This window comes from Chenopodium album, chromosome 3 (assembly GCF_948465745.1).
Source record: "Chenopodium album chromosome 3, dcCheAlbu1.1, whole genome shotgun sequence".
Classification (NCBI taxonomy): Eukaryota; Viridiplantae; Streptophyta; class Magnoliopsida; order Caryophyllales; family Amaranthaceae; genus Chenopodium; species Chenopodium album.
Window position 1 is genome coordinate 12,378,971 of NC_137836.1, and position 13,143 is coordinate 12,392,113.

The following is a 13,143-nucleotide window of genomic DNA, read 5'->3' on the forward strand; positions in this document are numbered from 1 at the left end:
TAGAGAAGCTACACTTAAGGTTCTTGTTGGTCTCAAAGAAGAACTGCAAACATCTTAAGGGAGTACATGCGACAATGGTTGTACACCTAGGACTTTTTCTTTTCACTTGACATAAAGAGAACTAGCTAGTATGATCTAGTTTGAAATTTATGGTCTAATATGATGCACTAAGTTGATTAAACTTTGACGACATTTTTACATTAAACTATGAGAACAAGTATTATTTATATATATAAAATTTGGATCATGTTATATTCGTCTTATCATGTACATTTTAAATTTGTAATTTTTATAAATAAATTTAGGATTACATGTATTTTACCACCCCTCAAAACACCCTATTTTAATTTAACCACTCGTATTTTCGTTTATTTTATTTTAACCACCACAAAACCGGGAGTGAAAATGCCGTTTTTTCGTTATATTCGTCTTATCATGTACATTTTAAATGTAATTTTCATAAATAAAATTTAGGATTACATGTGTTTTACCACCCCTCAAAACACCCTATTTTAATTTAACCACTTGTTTTTTCGTTTATTTTATTTTAACCACCACCAAACCGCCAAAAGTTAGCTTTCATATTAATCGCTTTTATGTAAATAGTTAAAATAAATTACCATGCAAATAACAATAAGCTTAATTAGAATATGAGGTCCAATTACAAAAACTCTTCCCTAAAGACTAGCTATATCGTGCGGTAGTGTAATAATTTATTATATTTTAATGTGAGATCTTATAAAAGTTAGATAACCGATTTCTAATATATTTTACTAAACAAATTTGTAAGGCCTTGTTCACTTCACCCTACAAAAATATTCAGTAAAAATAATTTTAATTTAGTAAAAATAAGTTCAGTTTAATAAAAAAAAAAAATAAGTTCAATCCGGCAAGAATAAGTTCAGTTCAGTAAAAATAATTTAATTCAGTAAAAATCGGTAACTTTAAAGAATAAACATAACATAAAGTTAGTAAAAATATTTTCAGCTCAACAAAAATAATTTTAGTTCAGTATAATTAATTTCAATTCAGTTAAAAAAAAAAAACTTAAGTTCAGCAAAAATAATTTTAGTTAATAAACATAATTTTTGTTCAGCAAAAATAAGATGAAATGAACAAGGCCTAAGTTGTATTGTTACAAACACAATACTAAATTGTTTGTCAAAATTTTTATTACAAATGTGTGGATGCCACCAAAAAAAAAAAGTTGATAAATGTACTTTCCAATTGTCCTTAGATCTTGTCCAAAAAAAAAAAAAAAAAATTAATAGTGACCTAAGAAGAGTTAAAACTTGTATTAAAAGGTGCAACTTTTTAAAATTGCAACACTACAAAATAAAGCCTTCAAAACAAAAAAAAAAACAAAAAAAAGGCCTTCAAATTATATACGAAATATAAAAAAATCCATGCGTTTTTATAAGAAAAAATCATTTGGACCGAAAGTGATTAGATTTGATAGATTGATTTCATTCATTGTCTTGTTTCCTGAAATCTTAGCTCATTATGCCTTATATTTGTTGGGCATTATCTTTATCAAGTAATACTTGGCTCATTTGGTAAAAGCTAATCCCTAAATTCAAGATATATAGGATTCACATTTTCGACCTTACCAAGTGAAGGTATGTACTAGGCAATTATATATGCCTTGTATTAGGTAAGATATTTGGTTTAGATTTGACCCTTTTCTTTATTTATGAGTATTATTATTACATGTATTTGTGAGATTGAAAAGAGATTAATCCTTAGGGCCCGTTCTCTTACGTCGAAATTCAGCTCAGTTCAGTTCAGTTCAGCTCAGTTCAGTTCAGTTCAGCTCAGTCCAGTTCCGCTCAGTTCAGTTCAGTTCAATTCAGTTCAGTTCAGCTCCTAATTTAATTTCCTTCTCTTCTAAAATATTCATTTCAGTTCAGTTCAGCTCAGCTCAGTTCAGTTCAGTTCAGTTCAGCTCAATTCAGTTCAGTTCAGTTCAGCTGAGTTCAGTCAATGAGAATAAGCCCTTAGTTTAGATAACAATCAGAAGAATTAAATAAAAAAAATTCTTTATAGATGAAGTATATCGTTAGATTCCATCACCGAGAAAGACTATAACTTACATTGATGTAAAAGGGGGTATGGACATGTACAATATACAACAACGATGGTAACTTGTATTGTGTTGAAATGATGTTTTTATTTTATTAAATTGTTAGTGGATATTAGTGAGATTCAATTCTCTTTAATTTATATGGCATTTGATTTCTTATATATGTATTAATTTTTTTTATCGAAAAAAGAAGTGATGGTACTTGGAGATGGGGGACTTCTTACTTCCCCCCTAATTCGCTTTAAAAAAAGGAAAATGCTATACATAGCCCTAAGGGCTACATATAAGCATTTAATTTACTCTTGAAAATTGTTTAAATTTAGAAAATCATGACAAAAACACACTAATTACACTGATTTGCGCGTGTTTTTGTCATGAATTCCTAACTTTATACATTTTCCAAGAGTAAATTCAATGCTTATATATAGCCCTAAGGGCTATGTATAGCATTACCCTAAAAAAAATTAAAAAAATGTAGAACAAAATTTATTTATCATGTGGTAATTTGGTAAATTAATCAACAACTTTATCCTGTTATCATCACTGCGAGACCCACTTTTATTGAAAAAAGTTGTTAATTTATTTATAAAACACAAACTTTTTTAAAAGCCCGGTGTACACTATATTTGTGTATGGCGCGGCGCCGCGGCGGTAACAAATAGAAATAAATTTGTTACTCCACCAAATTCATTCACAGTACACGAGCTTCCAGTTGGCAAAGAATTTGTTACAAACATTTTTTTTCTCTCTCTTCCTCATATTCTACTTTAATTTCTCTCTCTTCTTCATATGGTACTTTCTCTCTCTCTTGTTCATACTTTACTTTCTTTCTCTTCTTCATATGCTTCCATTTTCATCTTATTTTCACTCAATTCTTCAATTCAGATTCCTTCTCTTCTACACAATTGTAGAAGTTTTTGGATGAATTTTTTGAGCAAGGAGTGGAGAGAGAAGTTTTGAAGTGAAATGGTGGAATCGGCGATGGTTTCAGCGCTATTGGCGTCGCTAGTAGTGGTTCCGACAGCGACTTTTAATCTGTTTGAGTGATTGTACTATTTTTTATGACTATTGTTAATTTTGTGTTTATTTTTGTTGATTTTGATACTCTGTTTTGCATATGTAGCTTAATTCTGTTGTGAAAAAAGGGTCACTTTTGTGAACAAAAATGGTCACTTTTTGTGGAAAAAAAAGTCACTTTTGTGAAAAAAGGGTCATTTTTATGAAAAAAAGGGGTTACTTTTGTGGGAAAAAAGGGTCACTTTTGTAAAAAAAAAAGGTCACTTTTCGCAAAATGTTCGATGTACAATAAAATTATTGTACACCGGGGGCATGCAAAAGTTTTTGTTTATAAAATTGTCACGTGTTAAACAAATTTTGTGTATCTCAGAGATTAATTTGTACCTACCCTTAAGATACAATTAGAGTTATCTTCCGTATCATTTAAAAAATTGTATTAGTTGGACAAAATTCAAAATAAATTTCATGAAATAAAAGTTGGGTAGCAAAATCTCAAAGGATCTTGGGACAACCAATCACAAAGCTGATTCCTTGGTAGAAAAGGAATTCGGCTACCTGAGCATTTTTTAAACTTGGATGTTTTCCTTTGAACTTTTGCCGCGAGTACAATAATGTGATGCAGACGCCAAACATTTTCTATACATGTATAGAATTCTTCTTTCTGTTTGGCCAAGAAATACTTTATTAATGAAATGAAGTAGTCAATTAAGCATAAATCTAATCAATTCTAAGCACATAATAATAATGTCTTATGTTAAGAGTATTGGTGACTAGAATAGAAACATTTTGCCTCCTCCTCACGGCACGGAGAACAAGTCATTACAAGTTTACTAGTTTTCAAGTTTTTTTTTTTTTTTTTTTTTTTTTTTTTTTTTTTTTTTGCAAGAGTTTTCAAGATTAATTCGATCCAAAAGCACCAAATTCAAGTAATATTTATATAAGTTCAATCAAGTAGAATATTTTTGCATACGATAGATGTCGTTCCAAAGTGATCAAAGTCAAACTTAAATTGGACCTTTTCAAACCTAGTCGAGCAAAACGTAACTAAACTTTATTTTGATCGATTTGTTAGTTCACAAAGTATGGGTGCGGGCCGCACCCAATATTTTGTCAGTCGAGACTCAAGAAAGTATCAAATCACCGTCACCTTCTTGCGATGAAGAACAAGTTTTCACCCGATTACAAGTTGGTGGTGGTTACGGTGAAGGAGAGCAGCGAGGCCATCCATGGCAGAAGAGAGAGAAAGCTTGAGATTCTTGCAGTTTTTAAAAAATGCCCAAAAATCGAATTGGGGCTTTCTTATGTGATGTATATATAATTGTTGAAATTGATTGTCACATATGATTGTATGTTGGATTGTGAGCATTTTGATAACATATGCATGTATTTTGGTTGAGAAATGAGCAAGTTATGTTATGCCCATAACCTTAGTACAAGAACTTCAATGGAGGTTCCACCATTGTTATACATATTATCAAACAAATTATACATATCTTAAAACAAGTTATACATATCCTCCATTGGCTGGATGATATCCTCTATTGTTTATATGATATCATGGTTGGATGATATCCTCTATTAGCTATATGATATCGTTTATGATTGTGACTATGATATCCTTTATTGGCTAAATGGTATTCTCTATTGGTTATATGATATCATGGTTGGATGATATCCTGTATTAGCTATATGATATCGTTTATGATTGTGTCTATGATATCTTTTATTGGTTGGATGATATCTTTTATTGGTTACATGATATCATAATAGCCAATAGATGATATCCTGTATTAGCTATATAATATCGTTTATGATTGTGTCTATGATATCCTTTATTGGCCGGAGGATATCCTTTATTGGCTATATGATATCATCTAGCTAGTAGAAATATCATTCAGTCAATAAAGGATACCATTAGTCAATAAAAGATATCATCCAACCAATAGAGGATATCATCCAGCTAGTAGAAATATCATCCAGCCAATAAAGGATATCGTCCAATTAGTAGAGGATATTATCTAGCCAATAGAATTATCATCTAGCCAACAAAGGATATCATCTAGCCAACAAAGGATATCATATAGCCAATAAAGGGTATCATCCAGTTAGTAGATGATATCATCCAGCCAATAAAGGATACCATCCACCCAATACAGGATATCATCTCGCCAATTGAGGATATCAAAAATCTGCATTTTGTCAGTGTTTCGTCAGTCCGGACTGACACAATACCTTCTCATCTTTGTTGGTTTTGGCAACCTTTACTTTCCTTTCAACCATCAAATAAACTTTGTACTATTTTGTCCTTACAACATTATTATAGTAATAACCTACAATATATACAATAATTTTCAGTTTGCCTTATAGGTTCCGTTTGATTTGATGTAAAACATTTTCTATGAAAACTTAGGGCCTGTTCACATTTACTTAATTTCAATTCAGTTCAGTTCAGTTCAACTCTAATCAGTTCAACTCCAATCAGTGCAGTTCAGTTCAGTTCAGTTCAGCTCCTAATTTCCCTCTCTCATAAAATAATCATTTCAGCTCAGCTCCAATCAGTTCAGTTCAGTTCAGTTCAATTCAGCTCCAATCAGTTCAGTTCAGCTCATTTCAGTAAATGTGAACAGACCCTTAGTTTAATTTTCATGAAAAAACTTATTTTCAAATAATAAAACCTCAATTACAAAGTAGTGTTCCTTTGTTTTGTTCGTTACAATAAAGTTATAAAAAACTTAAAAATAGAAGGTGAACATCTGAGGATAGATGAGAGGAAAGTAAAAAAAAGTTATGGAAGAAAGAGGAAAATCTGACTTGTCTTATTTTATAAAGGAAAATATTTTCAACCATTAAAAATATTAAAAAATTGTTTAAATTAATTTTCATAATAGCGCTTTACATACATTAAACGAAGCAGAGTCTTATTTCTTTTAAATCAACTCCATCAAGAAACTAATACTCTTAAAAGACAGCATATATAAATCATTGGTCTTTGATTTTAGAGATCTGAAACAATATTGAATCTGACACCACTAAAACCACATCTATAATTATTCCAACATTAAAAAAGAAAAACCTAATGATGTGTATCAATAAATCCAATGTCATAATATAACTAATGAAGCTAATTAGCTATACATATAGCTTTAGGGTTGGGTTCTCCACTAATTAATCATAAAATTAATTAAATATTTTGTGAATCAAGGCATAAAATTAAGTAGATGCTCTGCTCCCAAAAAGGGACACATGCATCAATGTCAATGGACATTTGACTGTACCCTATACCCCTAATTGTAGGGTTTGTTAACCCTAAATGGAATAACTTACTTAAGAAGCAGCTACAAGACAAATTCATTTACACTAAAAATACTAATTATGTCCCTTGCAATTGTAAAGCATATACCTTGTACGTACATTAGTTATAATAACTTATTATAAAAACCTGATTAATTATAATGATGTTTATAAAAATATTTTCTTTGCACTATTTCATAGAATGACTTTTTAAAATGTCTTAACACTCTTAAAGATTGTTGTGATGGGGGAACTAAGGGGCTGGTTGGAGGCATGGGAGCATGTATCATGAAACCATTACTTGGTACTTTTGGAACTTTATAATTTCTTTATATTTATATATAACTAGGTGAAATCCCGTGCAATGCACGGATATTGACTAATTATAATGAAAATATAATTAGATATTAAAAAACTAAATCGATTGATCAGTATTAAACCGTATGAAATACAATTCGTATTAAAAATGAAATACGGTTCGTATTAAAACAATAAAAACATGATAGAGAAAATATTTAAATATGTGACAGTTATAATGTGCAAGTTGATATTTTAGAAAGTTTACTTTAGATTTTATATAAAATCAAAGTTATAATCAAAATGCAATCCTTTTTTTTTTAATGTAATAATATTTTTTTTAGAAAGTAATTTTGGCGGGAATTTTTTTAATAACACATTGACCAGTGTCCTCCTAGATTCGCTTTTAGTAGTATGTAATTGATGATTGTACTTTTAGGACATTTTAATATTACCTTAATATTTCTTAACAACTGGGAAGAATATCAATATTATAAAATTTAATAAATCAAGAGGAAATTTTTTTGAAGTCGGAATAATCTACTTGGTATTTTTTTTTCCTTGTTTAAAAAAAAAAAAAAAAATTGTTTTAGATATAGGTACAAAATATGGGTTTATAATGGTTTAATATAACCCATGCGATTTTTAGAATCTTAAACCAACATCTCAAACCTTTTAGGTATGAGATTAGAAGTATAGAGCTGTGGGAAGGGAGGAGATGAGTTTTGCTCATACCAACACTTCTTCCAGGAATTGAATAGAACAAATAATACTACTCTAAAATTGAAACAAACACGTGGTATAAAAAATCAAGTTCCAATTTCATTATAACATCAAATTTTCATTTATAATTCCAACCCATATCGTAGTGGGAACAAAGCGCTCCTTACATTTTATTTCTTTCAATCTCCATCCCTCATAATACAATACCTTTATCCTCCCTTGTACGGTTGTATCTATCGTTATCTTATCTTTTCTTCTCTATATATTGTACATTACTATTTTATTTACATTTAATTAACATATATAATTTAGATGTGAAAGTTATGATACCTAGTTAAGTAAGAAGAATGAATTGAAGTTCCAACATATGTTAAACAAAGACATTGAAAAATCAAATTTTCAATTAATAAAGAAAACTTTATATCCCATGAAACAAATTGAGAGTGAGGGCTAGCTTAAGTGGTTAGAGCTCCCTCCCGGTTCCAGGTGATCCCGTGATTGATTCTCATCACTCGTCTTTGTGATGGCTCTCTAAATAAAAATAAAATAAAATAAAATTAAAAATTATATTGATCAAAATTACTTTTTCTTAATATAACAATGACATACAGATGTATACATAGTATTCGATACATATATATATAAGAATAATAATGTTTGGATCAATAATTATATTGTATCACTAAAATGGTGTGTAAAATGACTAATTTCATTGGTCGATATAGAACTCCTTTACACTCACCACCTTTTCTATCTTGACCCCTCACTACTACCAATTGGTAAAAGTCTCTTCTCTAAGCCTAATAATCCTATGCTGTTACTAATGGCACCACCTAATTCATTTATTATACTGTCCTCAACAAATCAAAGGACAATAAAAGAAAGTATATTATGACATTAATCATAGACTTCTCATGCACATGTAAATTTTTTTGGAATCATGTTATATACAATAAGCTAGATCGTAATAAAAGGTTTGTAGTAAACATTCTTGTGCACGTCTTATATATGTCTATTGTATTACAAGGCTTTCTTGAATTTGAACCAAGGATATCATAATAGGGTCTCCTAAACTTGCTTATTAATTAAAAAAAATGTAAAAATAATAAAGCATGCAAAGATTTGAACTCAAGACCTTTGACATGCAAAATAGCAAGCTCAATATATACAAAGATTTCCCTAGTTGATTGATTGACATCAAATGTATATAAGACGTGCATAATCAAAATGATTGAAGCATAATCAAGATGGAAATTATACGTTACTAGGCCAATGTTAAAATTATATACATATTTTTTTCAATATAATTTGATCATTTACACCTTTACATATCTTCTTTATGTTACATCACTTACATGTCAAAGTACTATGTTACATGTAATATGGATTAGAAGAAGTATTATTAAGCATCTTTATTTTGTATTCCTTGATTTAACTAGTTATTTTACTAGCTTATTACTTAAACCTATCTAGATCACGCCTCATGGTAGTATACTAGTGTAGGGTTATAGGGTTGTGTATAGATCCAACCTAATCACTCACTTAATTAGTGGTTGATTAAGATAATTTATAAAGCACCACATATGTTTTGTCTTCTTATATTTAAAGCTACTTTTCTCCCCGCGCTAAATTGATCGCAAAAGATATTGATGCATTAACACAAGATCACCGAATACTATATGCACATCTTGTACACATTCCTTGAACTCAACATATTATAAACTTTTTAAAGATGTGAATTAGAACTTTTATCTATTCTTTTACAGAACATAGCTAATATATATTGTAAAACATATATATCTTGAAATAAACTTATTTAAATTTATTATCAATTGTTTTAGGAAAAATAAGTGAAAATTAGATTGACAGAGGCTCGCTAAGAAACAAGTGCAAGCAATAATATGCAGTGTTTTATACTTTGAGAATGTTTAAAGGAAATTAAATCAAATTGTATATTTATTACTTATAAAAATTATTATAGCTTTACACAGAGGAGGACCATCCACAAGGGTTAGTCGGAGTCCCGGCCCATGTAAATTATTTGATTAATTAGTTATTTAACTTAAATAACCTCATTTAACTTTAAAATGTTGGTTGACAAATAGAAACAAAAAAAAAAAAAAAAAAAAAAATTGTTGGTACAGTGATTATTTTTGAGCGAGAGGTTAGAGGGTTTCAAATTATAATCCCTAAAATATATTCGGTCAAAATCTGTCACAAAGTATAAAGTTTAATTTGCAATTCACAACCTTTGACAAAAAATATTTTATCACATATAATTATAGTGGATGGAACCAAAATTTTTTTATCAATATAGTAAAATAATATTTCCACAAAAATAAAAATTATTAAATAATAAATTTGAAGAAAACCACTCCTTTCCAACCATGTAATGCCAAACTGCTAGAAGATCGATATCTGCAAGCACAACCAATTAGTGATGCTTAATTATGTGTAATTAAATAATTTTTTTTTTTTGACAAGAGCAAACTAAAAGAGCAATTACATAATTTAACTTTGGACGTGAGCATTATTTATTTTGCACACTACCAATCATATAAGGAGTCTCCAACTCCCCATACTTATACTACACATATATATACCTCACCTTACACTACACTTAGCCATCCAATTCTAAGCTCAATACTCCATTTTCTGAGCTCTAGCAAAATCACTTTCCCTTTCTTTAGCTCTCCCTCTCCAATTTGTATGTCCATGGCATCGAAAATCGAAATCGAACCACATGTCATAGTTATCCCTTTAATGTCACAAAGCCATCTAATTCCCATGATAGACCTATCTAAGCTCTTAGCTCAAAGAGGCCTTATTGTTACCATAATCACTACACCACGTAACGCCCTTCGTTACCAAGCTACCATCGATCGAGCCATAAGCTCCGGCCTTTGCATCCAACTCGTGCCACTTCCTTTTCCGTGCAACAAGGCCGGACTACCGGAAGGATGTGAGAACCTTGATAGTCTCCCTTCTCCTAATTTGCAAACAAAGTTTCTAGTAGCAAGTTCTTTATTACAAGCACCACTTGAAAATTACCTTGAAAAAATGAATCCAAAACCTAGTTGTATAATTTCTAGTCTTCCTTGGACAAGTGATGTAGCACATAAATTTAATGTTCCTAGGTTTGCTTACCAAAGTATTTCTTGCTTCACTCTCTTGTGTTCTCACAATATGATGCTTTATAATGTGCATGAAAATATAAAACATGATAATGAACCGTTTTTGGTGCCGGATGTCCCGGATAAAATAAAGTTCACTTATGCTCAATTGCCTAAGATGATGAGGAGGTGTAGTCCACAAATTGATGATGGTGTTGACATGAAAGACTTTCGCGATCAATTTAAGCAAGCTTGTTCATCCGCGGAAGGGTTGTTGGTGAACACATTTGAAGAGCTTGAGTTTGAGTATGTGAAGTCATATGAAAAGGCGGTGATGAGGAATGTCTTTTGTGTTGGCCCTCTTTCTCTTTGCAACAAAATGGTACTAACCTATTCTTTTTTAATCACAACGTTTGGAATTTGACTATTTATTATTCACACATACACGTGATTTTTGTGATTTATATGTCTGGAAAAATATAATCATATGAGATCTTAAAATAGATTCATCTATATATAGATATATAAAATTTCAAAATTTAAAATTTTTACAGATTTATCAAAATGAATTTGTGAAAAAAGACCTTTTAAGTGGTCAACTTTTTGTGAAGGGACATTTTAAGTGAAAAGTTGTGAAAAAAGGACCTTTTAAATTGTATTTTTTAAAGGTACTTGGGTGAGTTTTCCGAGTGGTCAACACCAAAACTCTGGTGTTGACTTTCACGTGTTACTCACGTGAGTTTAAAAAGGAAAAAAAAATTGGGTTAATTTAGGTGAAAGTTAATACCAGAGCTCCGCCGTTGACCATCCAGAAAATTCACCCAAGTACCCCTTAAAATCAAAATATAACTTAAAAGGTCATTTGCACAACTTTTTACTTTAAAGCTCCTTTTTACAAATTTCTCATAATAATACTCCCTTCTTCCCCGAAATAACGACCCATTTGGCCTAATTTTAGTCCCTAAAAGATGACTTATTAGCATTAAAATACCCACCAATTTGCAACAATATTTATATAAAATTAACTTCCCCATAATAAAATTTGTTTTTCCATATATTTTTATTAATATCTCTCTCTACTTTTTTGTAAACCCCATGTAAATTTATCTTTCCAATATACTTTTACTTCTTTTATTTAATTTTATTAATAGCCGCGAAATCAACCAAAAAGGGTCGTTCTTTCGGGGACGGAGGGAGTAATATAAGATGTGCAATTAATGCAAAGTGTGGAATTTCTTACATTGCAATTAAAAAATATTTCGATTGGTAACATGATGTGTGCAACCATGTGTGGTCAAGTCAACAAAAAAAAAAAAAAAAAATCATCATTTTGTAAATTTCAATTCAAAGATTGCATATCTCCAAAATTAGGTTATAAATGTAAGAAAATACCATTAAATTAAAGTTGGTGTTATTGATGCAGGATGAAAACAATGGGAAAACGGCCACAGTCGACGAGCATTATTGCTTAAGATGGCTTGACTCCATGAAATCAAATTCAGTTATATACGTTTGTTTTGGCAGCCTATGTCATTTACGGCCTAAGCAATTGATTGAGCTTGGCAAGGGCTTAGAAGCATCAAATTGTCCATTCATTTGGATAATTAGAGATGTTGATTACAATGAAGAAATAGTGAAGTGGATAATGAATGAGAACTTTGAACATAGGGTTAAAGGAAAGGGACTAATAATCAAAGGGTGGGCGCCTCAAGTGTTGATATTATCCCATCCTGCGACTGGAGGGTTTTTAACACATTGTGGATGGAACTCGACATTAGAAGGGGTAAGTGCGGGTGTGCCTATGATTACTTGGCCAATGTTTGCTGAACAATTTTATAATGAGAAGTTAATTGTTCAAGTGCTTAAAATTGGGGTTAGAATAGGGGTTGAGGTCACCATGCAATGGGGAGAGGAGCAAAATGATGGGGTTTATGTAATGAGAGATGGTGTGAAAAATGCAATAAACCAACTTATGGATGAAGGGGAGAAAGGACAAGATATAAGAAAAAGAGCAAAAGAACTTGGGGAGAAAGCTAAAAAGGCAGTAGAAAAGGGTGGTTCTTCATTTTTGAACGTTACTTCTTTTATCTTACATGTTAGGCAGTAATGTGTAACGAGTTAGTGATTAAGTGATTAAGTTGAAGATAGATAAGCCAAGAATGAAGAAATTAGTTATTCCCTCCGTTTCATATTATTTGCAACTTTGAAGTATTATTTGTGAGGTATTAAATTTTTCAAAATCGTAAATAATATAAAACACATAATTGGGGTGGGTTGTTGAAGAATAATTATTCTATGTTAATCCTTCAATCTCTACAATAATAAATTAACATCTTTTTGCGCGAATATTAATGAGGATGTAATGCATAAAGTAAATGATGGCGGGAGTGTGATCTAAATAATTGAGAGAAATGTATAAGAAAAAAAAGTTTGTTCAAAAGATATCTTCATCTCCTATACCCAAAAAAATCTATCATAGCTCACTAACTCGGACATACTTTTGTATTGTGTAAGTGAATAGTAAGCACCATGTCGAGGCTTCTTTCATAAGTGCATGAGATAAGATTGTATTAAGAAAACTGGTGTAAAAAAATATACAAGTACTTTGATTGTCAACGA

General features: G+C 30.6%; 1 protein-coding gene across 1 annotated transcript; it reads left to right on the plus strand.

Moving 5' to 3' along the window:
* The first annotated feature begins 10,046 nt into the window (after window positions 1-10,046).
* Window positions 10,047-12,843, plus strand: LOC145611653 (UDP-glycosyltransferase 73C3-like). Its single transcript, XM_081667005.1, has 2 exons — window positions 10,047-10,906; window positions 11,948-12,843. The coding sequence occupies exons 1-2, from the start codon at window positions 10,121-10,123 to the stop codon at window positions 12,629-12,631; spliced, it is 1,470 nt and encodes a 489-aa protein (XP_081523131.1). The 5' UTR covers window positions 10,047-10,120; the 3' UTR covers window positions 12,632-12,843.
* Window positions 12,844-13,143: the final 300 nt, after the last annotated feature.

Excerpts from the sequence above, each read along its gene's own strand:
- LOC145611653 (XM_081667005.1), top strand. The coding sequence starts at position 10,121 with ATGTCCATGGCATCGAAAATCGAAATCGAACCACATGTCATAGTTATC. Across the intron at positions 10,907-11,947 it reads TTTCTCTTTGCAACAAAATG|GATGAAAACAATGGGAAAAC; the intron begins GTACTAACCTAT and ends TTATTGATGCAG.